We start from the raw sequence: 13,477 nt of genomic DNA, 5'->3' as shown, positions 1-13,477 counted from the left end.
TCCAATTGAACATGCATTTCCCCAAAACAAACAGAAATTGTAGATTGCTGAGTTCAGGCCTGGCAGAGCATCACCTGGGAAGATATGCACTTAGTGGTATATACTGTATATTTGGGTTGCATACTTCAGGCAGCCATTATATGCAAAGGATCTACAACCAAGTACTAAATATGATGACTTTATTTTAAGATTATATTCATTTTTCCAATTACATTCGGTCCCCCAAAATAAGGGAGCTATCTATAAAAGGGGCAGTAATTCCTATATAGATCCCTGATATAGATGTAAGTACCCTCAAATTAAAGCTGGCAGTTTTTAATTCTCATTAATCTCATATTCATTGTTTCTTTTCAAATCCACTGTCCTGATGTACAGACCCAAAACAACAAAAATATAAAATTAAAAATTAAAATGGTAGAATCCCCTTAATTTTTGCCTGAATTTTCCTGAATAGAGTTAGAGTGCATAATAGGTTTAACTGAAACTGTAATATAAACGAAGATAACTATAAGGACCCTCATTTGCTGGAAGCCACCACCCAGCCCTCACTCACCGCCCCCTCTAGACGTCACTTTTGCAACTTCAGTCTCCCAAGCTTGAAACGGAAACCGAGAAATGCGGGGGGACTGGGGAGGTCGAATCTTACCGGGACACTCAGCAAAAGATGTAACAGAAAGACAGGTTTATACCGTTTGAAGAGTTGAATCAGATAAGATAACGTGTGGGAGACTGTTTATATCAGCACAGGCGGGGATGGAAAAGCTGTCCTAAGTAGCTGCGAGTTGCGAGCACCTCAAGAACCTGATCTGGCTTTGCTACTTGAAAGATGGTGCATGATACCTTCGTGAATCGAGTGCGTGTGTTCGTGGTTGTTTTCGCCCTGGTCGCAATCGCCGCGACAATAGGAATATTTTTTTCTAAGGTAAGAATTTCAAGGATGGTTGTAAAGTATATTTTTATTTGTTGAAAATTATACATTGTAGGTAAAGTAGTTAAAGCGCCTTATAGAAAAAATCTATTAGCGTGATCAAACAGCAGTTGATTTAATAGCTCATATAGCTAGCAATTCTCAGTAATTTTCGAATGTGCTGACATCCGTAGCAAATTCATTTAATGTATTAAAAGGCTATATTGTCCATTGTCATTGTGTTCTCGTTTCAAGTTCTGGCTATGGTTCTGTTTCGTCGAAGGCGAGCATGTAGTAGTTTCATAGGCTATTTTTAATGAGACTTCCACCATTTAATCTCGTATATATTTTATGTATACTACTGTCCATCAATTTCGTCAATCTATCGACATTTTCTGATCATAAAGACTAAGAAATGAAGCAACAGTGACATCTGCATAATACAGTTTTACTAGCAAAATATTGAGTAGTTTCAACTTGAAAAATGAATAAACTGTAATTAATAAATACCAGTGAGTAGGCCTACTTGCACAGACTAAGTTTATCTACTCGTATGGCTCAAGGCAATTGGTTTCCTCATACCATCCTTTGCGTCTCCGCAATATTGTACCAACTTATCCCAAATTCCTATAGACTTCTGGCCGAGCTTGCTCAAAGTTTTACAACAGCATGTACAGTTGACCCAGATGACTTCTCCAATTTTTTTGGCGGAAATAAAAACATCATCCCCTGGAAAAAAGTTAGAAATGATACGCTAATCTGCATGCGAGGAATCACAGTTAACTGAGTAGTATGTCTGTGTGGTTTCTTTGGTGTTGGCACTCTCAAACGTATATGAACTTTGCACAACCATATGTGATAGTCGCAATTAAATTCCTCAATCCTGTGAATCAAATTGATACAATTTAAGTTACATCAAATATGTACAATACAGAACATCATATTAGATGATACGTTTATTTAATGACTGTTATATGTTTTTATTAATTTTTAACTAAATAGCAACCCTTGCTTAGGTACCCTGCTACAAGTCACAAAGCTAATTAGACTGAACACCAACTTTGTGTCATCTCAGTATAGATTAAACATTTCACTTGTAAATTTGTAAATCATCATGTTGCACAGTTAAGGGAAATTTTTTATGATTTTTGAAAGCACCACTGCAACTAAGTAAATCATCACAGCTATCATGACATTGCTCTCTCGGTCATTTTCTAGCAGCTTATTTAGTACTAGCATGTGCCCTCATTGCATTCAGTGCATTCTTTTCAGAATAAAGTGTTGCATAAGTAATTGTAGTGAGCATGAACTTTCTTTGTGTGGGTTATTTACTTGGTGTTTAAGACTAACTTCTTAATGACCATTTCTCACAGTGAGAGCTACACACATATGCACATGTGAGTTCATGTATAATTCTTATGTGCTTTCATGAGGGAGTCTCATTTTTCTAATTCTCAGGACCTTGGTGGGCAGCGGAGGGTGGAGGGATGAATGAATGGGTTGTAATGTATGACAAATTCTAAAGGGAGGCTCATTCTTTCCCCCGATTTAGCGTGAAGAAGCTGGCTGCAGAAGATTGGAGCTAAGTGGTAGGTTTGAGACTTTGAAATTTCTCTGAAAACATCCTTGTCACATTATAAAGTGACATTGCTTGTTGAACAAAATCAACAGTAATTTTATTGGTATGAAAAATTCACATTATAGTTTATTACCTTTATCATTCATTTTATACAGCCTTCTTTGCTACTCTTTATCAAGAGTGTGAACATTTTTATAGGGCATTGATAACTGAAGCTGAGTTTAATACATTTGTTTCAAGTATTGTTCCATAAGGCATTGCTTTGTCAGGTTACATACAATATAAAAAATAAAATAAAATCTACCTGATAAGAATAAAGAATGTATAATAGAACGGAGTGAAGGATGTCAGTGAAAAGTAAAAGTGCAATAATTTAATGTTTTATTGTTGTTAACATTTTGCTCATTGGAAAATGAAAGTTTCTGTCCAAGATGTGTTTGAATCAGGTTGTTGTTGTTGAAACTAAGACATATTTGTGACAAATCTGTGGCCCAAGGGTTGAAAACCCTTTGGGCCACAGATTTGTCATCTTCAGCTGATGTCACACAAATAGAGAAGCAACCATGTCATGTGAGGACATTGCATTGCACACTGTGAGATGAACAAAACCCCATAAGCCTGTCATTTTACTCCCTCACCAGGCATGTGCTCATGTACTTAAACTCTCACTCGTTTCATGGTTACACTCAGCATGGCTAGCAGAGTTATATGATCTGAATTAGTCATTAACAAACAGGTTTCAAATATATAATTTCCTTAGATGTGCTGCATATAAGGTGTCTTGTGATCTTATGAGAGTGCAATATGAATACTGGTCCTGAGATATTTCAAAGCATACAAATGCTGCATTGATAGCAATAACAGTGATTATCATCATAATCATAATGCAGTTATAAATGTTAGTTTACAGGGCAAATCAGAGGTCAAAATGAAGACCCTTAAATGAAAATATTTATCTAATATTTGTCTGCTGTTGTTCTGCAGGTGCAAATCTGAGCAAATTCTTTCAAGTTCCTTCCTCCAAAGCCTCAATATTTCTTACAGGTGAGGATAACCCTTTCCTTTCCAAATGCTTGCCTCAATTACTCAGCCACTACCTGGTTTGTGTCTGAACCAGACATCCATTTTAGTTACACTAAAGGTATACAAGATATATGTAGGGCTGCTGGATGCCTCAAAATCAGTCCTAAATTCCTGAAAGCAATCCTTAGTTCCTCTTTGCCTCAGATTGAATCCGGACTGTGCCAATGCCGACTGTCATCGGTAGTGCCATAGAGCGACATGCAGTTGATGGTTGCGTCTCCTAGGGAATGGGAGGTTTCAGTCGATTAGGGGTGCACATTAATCGCTAGGAACCCCCACTGGTCAATCAAGTGCCCATGGACTGTATGCTAAAAGCCGCATATGAAAGGTCTCTCTCCGACTCCACTCTATGGAAGCTTAGCTGTAGTTTGCGGTGTGGAAAGAAGCAGCTGATGACATCTCGGAGGAGAGCTGTGCATGTCTACACTCCCCGACTCGGCAGTAGGGTGCATGCATGAACATGGCTGCGGTTGCAGATGATGCAATAGCCCCACTTCGAGTGCTTTTTTCTTTTTCAAAGCAAATAAAAACCTGTGATCACTTAAAAGTTTTGGCAGTCGGTGGGGTATTTTTCATAGGAGAAGACAATAGCGTTACTAGTTACAAGTGATTAGGGAAATAGTAAGTGAAGAACATGAGTATGAGCATGATTTCTCCTACACCATTGAGGGTTATCTTGAGCAGCACCAAATTTTGTGCACAAAAATTTGAATCTCACATGCACCTCCATTTGCAGGCCACATATTAAAAACAACATACAACAGTGAACATGTAAGTAGGCAAACTAAAATAACAAGAGCTGCTATCTCTGTGACAAAAAGAAGACATCCTGTTCAGTACAATATCAGAAGTTCTATGTTTTTTAATTAAGCAAAAATGCTATGTAATCTAAATACATTTAAATAACTGTTGAGTGAAAATGCTGAAAAATGCAAAACTAGATTCAGTTTAACAATGCGGCATACGGCAAGATGTGTGGTGTAGTGTAGCTGACTCTGGAGCCATATGCGAATCCCCCTGTGTGGGTAAGGGTTTGACCTCTGCCATATGCACTTTCTCAGCTGTGTTCCCTTCTCTATCTGTTACCCTCTCCACATTCTACCGGCCTAAAACACAAAATATGAAAGGAAGGCAGACTGTCCCATTCTTAAAAAAAGAAATCATTTGAAAAAAAATCATAATCTGGAATTCCTTTTGGGTGTTGAAGCCTATCCTATTAACTCACTCCTTCCCCCTCTTCCACAGCGATCAACTCCACGTACAAGAACACAGGACAGGAAGCTCCCCTAGTGTGGGACGAGGAGTACCCCTTCAGAAACAATATGCAGCTGAGTGAGGAGGGCACTCAGATCATGGTGGTGGAGAAGGGTTTCTACCTGGTCTTTGCGCAAGCCACCTTCAAGGTGCCAAATCTTGGAGAAACCAGGGAGAACCTCATGCTGAGGGTCGACGTTCAGCACCCCGAGCAGACTGACCAGTTCTCAGCGGTCTTTGCGACGCATTGCGGGACTCAGAGCTGTGGCAGCGGGGAAAGCGATGTGGTCCTCAACAAGCCCATTTTACTGTGGCTGGAACCGAGAAACAACTTGACTGTTGTGACCCGTCCCTGGCAGCTGGTGGACTATGCGAAGCAACCAACATCGACGTTCCTCACTGTCTTCAAATACTCCGACTAAGGAACTTGCAGTCAAGGACACAGGAATGGTGTCAATAGACGTCAACATTTCGCTTATTTTGTTGCCTCCACTTCTTGAGACTGCAATGTTTTTCCACCCGTGCCTCCTGTATCCAGCTCTACACTGCTCACTGCTGCAGGTCAACACCATAATGACTGTAACACAGGAATGACTGTAACACAGGAATGTCTGTAGCACAGGAATGTCTGTTAATAACCCCTGCTAGCCAAATACCCTTTTTTTTTACTTTTGAAACTTTATTTTGTAGAAAGTTGTGAAAAATGTTCTAATGATTTTGTTTTATTGTTAACAAATCTGTGAAACATTTTGCTGGGAAAAAGATGTTGGTTCTGGATAAGCACAGCTGGAACATTGTGGTTAGAGGTGATTAGAAAGCATAACGCTGCAAAAACTTTGCTACCCCTTTCACTCATTCACCACTGTTCTGGACCTTACTGCGATGCTGTGTAAAAGGTGCAACATTTTTAAAAACTACAAATATCAATCTGAAATTAGCACATAATTCCAACAGTCTCCCTTATCCACTAAAATGATTTCGTATTGCATCATGAAACTCATTTTATATTGAATTATAAAGATCTGGGAAGAGAACAAGCTCATATTCCCAGGTATATGTAAGGTCCCAAATCCTGTGCTAAAATTAAGTATATATATATTTATTTATTTACTTTTTTGTGTAGGTGGATGAGTGATTGGTGAGTTTATATTTTTGGCAATAACTTTCTCTTTTTGAATGTACCGAAGCTGTAACCTTCTCTTTGAGTAAGTTGATAACCTTTGCGTGATAACTTTCAACATCCTAGTTTCTGGGACTTTCCGTTTTAGCCACGCTAGCTGGCTAAAGGTGAGGGAAGAGTGGAAGCGAATGAATGGTTGTGGTAATAAATGGTAAATCTTGTGGGCAGTGAATTAACAAAATGTGGGGGCATATGGTAGATAAATTGGTGTATTTTTTATAACAAAAAATGATGTTTATTTTTGGTTAAAATTATGAAGGAGGAGCCAATGGTAAGACCGACAGTTTCAGAATGTTTGAGGATGTCATGTCCTGGCCTTGAGAGCAGCAATTCCCTCTATCCTTTCTGAATTCCAAGTTTTGTGTTTTGTCTGGTGCAGTGATATACACCTCATGCCACAAAGTACCTTTGTACATAAAAATATTTTTTGAAACTTTTGGCTCTGTCTGTCTTTCTACCAGACCTTAAGCATTTGAAAACTAGGCATTCATCTTGCTAGTTCCTTCACTGTTTACAATTGACCCCTGAAGCTGTAGGGCAATGTTGTAATTGTGCCATTAAAGTAAAGGTAAAGATGCTGCCATCTTGTACTTCTCATTATGTCAGTTTATAATATTATTAGTAGTAGTAATATAGTATAATAGTAATAGTAGTAGTATAAATATTATTTTTAATCAGTAGCATTAGTAGTTCTGTTCATGTTCTTGGCTTAACTGAAAAAGGCAATTTAGCCTTGAGAAAACAATTACTGGACATGAATAATGATCATCCAATCATGTGAGATAGTCTTCCTCTGCTAAGTCCTGATACAAACATTAATATTGTTGACAAGTGAGGGCTTAATACTCCTTCTTATATTACAAAACATTCAATCGCCAGGATTTACCATGAGTTGAGGAATGGCAGTGAGGGGATATGTTTGAAAACATCTCCCCCTTGTGGTACTTGGAGTATAGTGCAGCTTCAGAATGGCTGATACAAGCATTGTAAATACTACCATGGATTAAAAACATGAAGCCTCGCCCAGAGAGGTGCCCTCCTTTTTCTCCAACTTTGGAATGTCCATAATCATTGACAGCACTCACTGCTGCAACTACCACTATCATTTTGGGAGAGTGCAGTGTTCGGCCACTGAAACCTTTTCTTCCCCATTTGTGCTTTGCCCTGCAGGGCTGCTGATACTGGCATGGTCTGGATTCAGAACCAGACTGTGGGGCCCATCCAGGTACTATAACAGTGCCTTAGCAGGACGACCACCCAGCAGCCCCTCTAGAGAGGTGCCCTCCTGAAGAAGCAATCTTAATACTGGTGCTGTGATTTCAGTAGTAAGGTGCTAAATGTATGAATGGGTATAGAACAGGGGTGTCCAATCGTATCTGAAAAGGGCCGGTGTGGGTCCAGGTTTTTGTGTTAGCCCAGCACTGAGAAAACATTTATCAGGACCTACTTATCAAGCTCTTGATTGAAGTCCATGAATAGTTATATAGTTAAATAAAGTGTTGTAGTGCTGGGCTAAAGCAAAAAATCTGAACCCACACAAGCCCCCTTCAGATAAGATTGGACACCCCTGGTATAGAATATCTCCCTTTCCAAAATGGTTGAACATACTGTAGTGTAACCCGTCCAGACATTAGTGGGTTAACTGCAACTTGTTTAGATGAAGTTTAAATTTCAGGTTTTAACCCCCTAGACCACAGAATTACATGACAGCTGCTACAGTCGATCATTATTTCAGATGATTTAGTTAACTGTTTCGGACAACAGTTAACTAAACTGTTCCATATTGTGATCTTTCTTGGGTGGTATATAATGTGACATCACCCTATAGACATCACCAGACGCTGGGGATTTTCCCTGTGGATGCTCTGCCAGGCCTGTACTGTATTTTACAGATTATAATCAGGAAAGATACGCGTCTGCACATGAACGTGCACTGTTGACATCTGAGAGCGAGGACATACAGTATTGCCAGAGTGTTGCCAAGTAGGGAGAGCAGCGCATCATATCTCATTCACAGGTGGAAACATGACATCATAATGAACGTAAACAACGAACACAGTGTTTTTATTTACAGCTGTGGGCTAAAGTAAGCCTAATATTATCGACAAAATGATTTAGGTTGATGCATTGTTCATTGTTGCTGGCTCGGTAGCAGTAAAGTTTGTGCTAGCTGGCTGCGGTAACGAAGCTATAAAACAGCAAGAAAGTTAGCGATACTACACAGCCAAACGTTATTTTGAATTCGATATTATTTCTACGTCACGTCACCCATATGGTTTGTCGACAAAGCAGTTGCAAGTAGCTAAATTATCTCTGCTCTGATTTTATCCGTGTAGTCCAGAATTGACTAATCTGGGAGCGTTGTTGTAATTGGCGTTGACATTTGGAGTGGCTGAGCCTGGGGCAGTCGGAAATCGGATTTTTTTTCTTAGAGCTTTTATCTTTTCATTTATTGATATCTGTTGAGATATGTTTCAACCAACTATCAAGAAAAATGTTCTGAAATATACTCACATAGGCTACCGCGCCTTTAATTTTTTTCTAAAATATTCTAGTAGGCTGTGATACAGAGTCAAAACAAATCTGTATCGCTACCCAAATATTTACAGACTACACCGTCGTTTGGAACGATATGTTTGGAATGACAACTTGAATTCCTGCTATGAGTCAGACGTAAGGAACGCACTGGAAGCTCACAGTTCAACTAAGCAAGCTTCGCTGAACCAGCAGCAGGTGGGTGGACGAGTGATTGGTGAGCTTATATATTTTGCCAATAACTTTCTCTTTCTGAACGTACCGAAGCTGCACCCTTCTCTCTAAGTTGATAACCGTTGCGTAATAACAATAACTTTCAACATCCTAGTTTCTGGGGGTTTCCGTTTTAGCCACGTTATAAATGTAGGGAAGAGTGGAAGCGAATTAATGGTTATCTTGTAGGCGGCGCGTTAACAAACCGTGGGGGCACCGCATGTAGTAGATAAATTGGTCAATGACAGGTACGAAAACACTAGACAGCACACGTAATTGCTGTTAACGATGCCCCTCTGCAACGAACGCGACGCGTTGCGTTTAGAGATGTCCGAGATTCAGATGGAGCCCGACAGATCCGTACTAATATTGATTAATCACTGCAAAGAGATGAAGCGGCAAGAGCGTCTCTCCCGGATTGTCACTTGCTTTTTATTTCTAGTTTTAAGTGCAGTTTTTTTCTTGTGCACTCAAACGCACAGCTCTCTGGACTGTAAGGTAATTTGCTGTTAAATGTCGTTGTAAGAATGGTCTGCTTCTGCTTGACTGCCATGTTGTTCAGCTTTTCAGCTTGTCATTAATTGTTTGTTTTGTTTTTATTTAAAGCACAGCACGAGCGATTTGGAACACAGTAAGTTGTTGTTATTGTTATTATTATTATTATTATTATTATTATTATTATTATTATTTTGTTGTTGTTTGTAGTAGCAGTGGCGATGTTTGTGGTGATGGATGATTTAGTTTCAAGTGTGGAGTTGTCTTATCTTTGTAATTACAGCCTGCAAGTGGTGCTTCTTTTTTGTTACAGGTACAAATGCTCATTACCAGCGACAAATTGAATCCCGTCCAAATGCACACCTGACAGGTGGGTTTTATGTCATCATCAAACAACGAGCTTCCTCTGTTCCTGTTTTTTCGTGTTGCTATAAAGGATTGTAAGAGTTGAAGCTATTGCAATAATGCAGCTTTTGCACATATATCGGAGCATTGCATGGCTTAAAACTAATATGTATCTAAATATAAAAGGTGCGAGTAATGCGCTGGTTAGAAAACTGTATGATAAAGGACATCATTTTTCGGAACTGGCCTATTATCGGAATAGCAGTAGATATTGCATCACTGGTTTGGAATGTTGCCGGTAGGTAATAATTGAACGTACTCATTGTTGCGGTATCTTGCAAGCGAACGTGTCTAGGCTGTGTTGTATTATGCCTATAAGTAAATTCCGGTTACTTGAGTTTTGTGTGTTTTTTTTGTGTTTATGACGGATGTCTGATTACCAGCTATGGACGACATTCAGCACAAGTAAATTAATCCCATATTATATGTCTTTTTTACGGGATTCTTTAAGAGCAATGTGTAAAGTTATAATGTCATTCATAATTAAAACCAGTAACTTTGAAATTCATAATCACCTTCAGCAAATGGTTGTCAACTTTTCTGCCTTAACAGCTGCACAAAACTGTCCCAATGGCGACTTCAAGTACCTCGAATGGGAATCAAAAGTCGGAGACGCTCACCTCCACATGTTTAATTACAGCAACAATGCCCTCATACCTCATCGGGATGGCAATTACTTCATCTACCTGCAGATCACGTACAGAATGACCGCGGACTTCCCCTGCAGCTCTGAGACGCCGGTCCAACTTAAACAGCAGGTGTTTCACCGGTCAGACCGCTACCCCGAGGAAACATTGCTCATGATGGCGTTGGACACTATAAACTGCAGCGAGAGCAATTGGAGGAAGTCGCTCTCTGTGTCCCGCATGTTCCCATTAGAGAAGGGAGATCTGCTGATGGTGAAAGCAGAAAACCTCGCGCTGATTGACTGCGGCGAGAAGAAAATGTTTTTTGGGGCTTATCTAATTTAGGGAGGGTAATTTCTTTATCGTTAATTATAATATACAATAGAAATATATAGAAATAATATATTCCTTCTGAGGACATTTTATACTTTTTTCTGTATGACATAGGCTCCCCGTGGCTGATGAATTGGCTGTGCAACTGATTGTGTTCTATAGACTTGATTTAATGCTAACGTTGTGTATATGAGACGCATTTCCAAAACAAGATAATTTTTCTAGTTTTCGGTGCTAAGGAAAGCCAAAAATCACTGCATTATAATTCATATATGTGATTGTTACACCAGTCACCTTTGGATGCTTTTCCCCATCCATGTGTGAGCTGCATGCTACGGTCAGGGCATAGCAGAAGAGGAGCTCACCAGGCTTAATTCAGGACAGCTGTGGGTGGTCTCTCCTTCTGGCTGTAGTTTTCCCCGTTTTTCTCACTCCCTGGATGAATTGTATTGTTTTGTTTATAGCTCAGATTGCATTTACAACATTATGGACTTTTCACTCACCCAATACTGTACATTGCCACTGACAGACTGACTGTCACATACCACTATTAGTTGCTGTTTGGGTTTGTCAATGTATTACCTTTGTGTTTTGTAATAAATTTAGTTTTACCTTTTGAAAAAATTGTGTCTCAGTTTATTTTGTGATCATCCCCTAGCAGTCGTAAGGGGGAAATGTGAGCCAAGAAATCATTCCCCATAGCATTACATCAGCAACAACAGCCTGCACCATTGACACAAGGCTGGAGGGCTCCATGGATTTGTGCTATTTACATCAAATTCTAATCCTGACCGGAGTGGAATAGAGCGTGGTCTTCTGTTGAAACCCATTTTCTTCAAGGTTCGATGTGTTGTGCGTTCAGAGATGCCCTACTGCACACCATTGCTGTCAACAGCTGTTATTTGAGTATTTGTGGCCTTTGTTAGCTTGAACAAGTCTGCCCATTCTCCTCTGACCTCTCATTAACAAGGTGTTTTCACTGGTTGTTTTTTGTTTATCGCAGTAAACTCAAAAGCTCCAAAGGCTTTTCACTGGGGCAGTACCCTATAGGTACCTAAAACTGTAATTCTAGCCATCAATACACAATTTATTTGTACTTTTTTGTAAAAAGGTATTTATTTATACCGAAATAGGACATTATTGTACTTTCAGGGTACTTTTGGGAAATTTGTTCCTTAAAGAATAAAAATGTACCTCCACTGTACCTTTATTTCTGAGAGTGCACATTCTGGTTCGTACCTAGCTATTATAAGCACAATTTCCTGGACCATGTCTGATGTCACAGGTAATCTTTAGACAGCACCCAGCATTGTGCTTCAAGTATGTGTCCCAGTAAGATATCTCATTCATAATTATATTAATGCCATTGTGCTGACAAGTACTTGTTTGGGCCAGTGCAAACTAAAAATGAGTACAGGCTAGAATATTTCTTTGTATACCATATATTTCCTGCTTTCTTATTCAGTCAGTCAGAACCTTTATTTAAATTCTCGGAGGTACAATTGAGGGCCAGGCCCTCATTTTCAATGTAGCCGAGATTACAAACACAATTAAAACACAATAGGTGTAATAAAAGATCATAGAATATAGCAACAGCAACTAACATAGTAAATAATAAAATAACAGTAATAAAATACAGTAAAATATGATAAAAAATAAAAATAAAATAAAATAATAAAATAAATAAAATCAGCACAGATACGATCAAAAACAGATGCACTCAGAGACAGGAATGTTCAAAACCAGCGATCTAAACTGCCCATAAGTAGGTAGAGAGCTGATTTTCAGCAATTGTTGGAGCTCATTCCAGGAGGATGGGGCACTAAAATGGAATGCTGACTTCCCAATTTCTGATCGAGCCCGAGGGACCTTAAGCATGAGCAAGCCATTTGATCGGGTTTGATAGGGTCCAGAGCGCCACTCTAACAACCTTGTAATATAAGGTGGAAGCATTCCGACAATGGCCTTAAAGATAAACAAAAACCAGTGTTTATCACGCCTCACTGCCAGAGAAGACAGACCCACCTTGGCATAGAGGACACAGTGGTGGGTACCATAACTATCGCCAGTAATAAATCTGAGGGCAGAGTGATAGACTGTGTCCAAGCGCTTAAGGGAAGAAGGAGCAGCAATTCTATAAATAATGTCACCATAGTCTAATACTGAAAGGAAAACTGCTTCAACAATTCTTTTTCTACTGATCATAGGGAAGCAAGATCTGTTTCTATAAAGGAAGCAATTTTTTGTCTCAGTTTGCTGACAAGATTATCTATATGGAATTTAAATGAGAATTTCTCATCAAGCCAGATGCCAAGATATTTATATTCAGAAACTCTCTCAATTTTAGAACTATTTGCAGTGGATATAAATATGCTATCATAATCATGCTTCTGGCCCTAGTAAACAACATGAATTTTGTTTTGCTTGCATTAAGAACCAGCTTAAGCTTAACAAGAGCCTCCTGAAGGGCATTAAAAGCAAGCTGCAGTTTCTCAATGGCAAGCTGAGCAGAATCAGCAATACAATATACAATAGTATCGTCTGCGTATAGATGGACTTGACAATCATTTAGTGGGGAAACAATATTATTAATGTAAATGGTGAAAAGGATAGGGCCCAGAACTGATCCCTGCGGAACCCCCTTCGACACAGGCAGGAACCCAGACTGGGTGCTCCCAGACTTCACACACTGAAATCTCCCATACAAGTAATTATGAAACCAATCACAAGCTTTACCATCTAAACCAATGCTGCACAGCTTCTGTAAAAGCAAAGCGTGATCGACTGTGTCGAAAGCTTTAGACAGATCTACAAAAAGGGCAGCACAGTGTTTCTTACTGTCTAGAGCAGACATAATATTGTTTGTA

General features: G+C 39.3%; 1 protein-coding gene and 1 long non-coding RNA gene across 2 annotated transcripts; both read left to right on the top strand.

Annotated features, from left to right (window-relative positions):
- The first annotated feature begins 593 nt into the window (after window positions 1–593).
- On the top strand, window positions 594–6,436 carry LOC135265065 (uncharacterized). The gene is made up of 4 exons (XM_064354293.1): window positions 594–922; window positions 2,460–2,496; window positions 3,471–3,530; window positions 4,815–6,436. The coding sequence occupies exons 1-4, from the start codon at window positions 827–829 to the stop codon at window positions 5,243–5,245; spliced, it is 624 nt and encodes a 207-aa protein (XP_064210363.1). The 5' UTR covers window positions 594–826; the 3' UTR covers window positions 5,246–6,436.
- Window positions 6,437–8,046: 1,610 nt separating this feature from the next.
- Window positions 8,047–10,262, top strand: LOC135265064 (uncharacterized). Its single transcript, XR_010332838.1, has 4 exons — window positions 8,047–8,755; window positions 9,358–9,382; window positions 9,560–9,616; window positions 10,204–10,262. It is a non-coding gene; the product is annotated as an uncharacterized LOC135265064 (long non-coding RNA).
- Window positions 10,263–13,477: the final 3,215 nt, after the last annotated feature.

The sequence above is a fragment of the Anguilla rostrata genome, chromosome 10, assembly GCF_018555375.3.
Source record: "Anguilla rostrata isolate EN2019 chromosome 10, ASM1855537v3, whole genome shotgun sequence".
In the NCBI taxonomy this organism is placed as follows: Eukaryota; Metazoa; Chordata; class Actinopteri; order Anguilliformes; family Anguillidae; genus Anguilla; species Anguilla rostrata.
The sequence above is the reverse complement of the archived record's forward strand: the minus strand, read 5'-3'. Positions and strand labels throughout refer to the sequence as shown.

What these genes read in the sequence shown, in the direction of transcription:
- LOC135265065 (XM_064354293.1), top strand. Translation starts at nt 827, where the DNA reads ATGGTGCATGATACCTTCGTGAATCGAGTGCGTGTGTTCGTGGTTGTT. An exon ending in CAGAAGATTGGAGCTAAGTG is followed by an intron (nt 2,497 to 3,470) that starts GTAGGTTTGAGA and finishes GTTGTTCTGCAG; the next exon opens with GTGCAAATCTGAGCAAATTC. An exon ending in AGCCTCAATATTTCTTACAG is followed by an intron (nt 3,531 to 4,814) that starts GTGAGGATAACC and finishes CCTCTTCCACAG; the next exon opens with CGATCAACTCCACGTACAAG.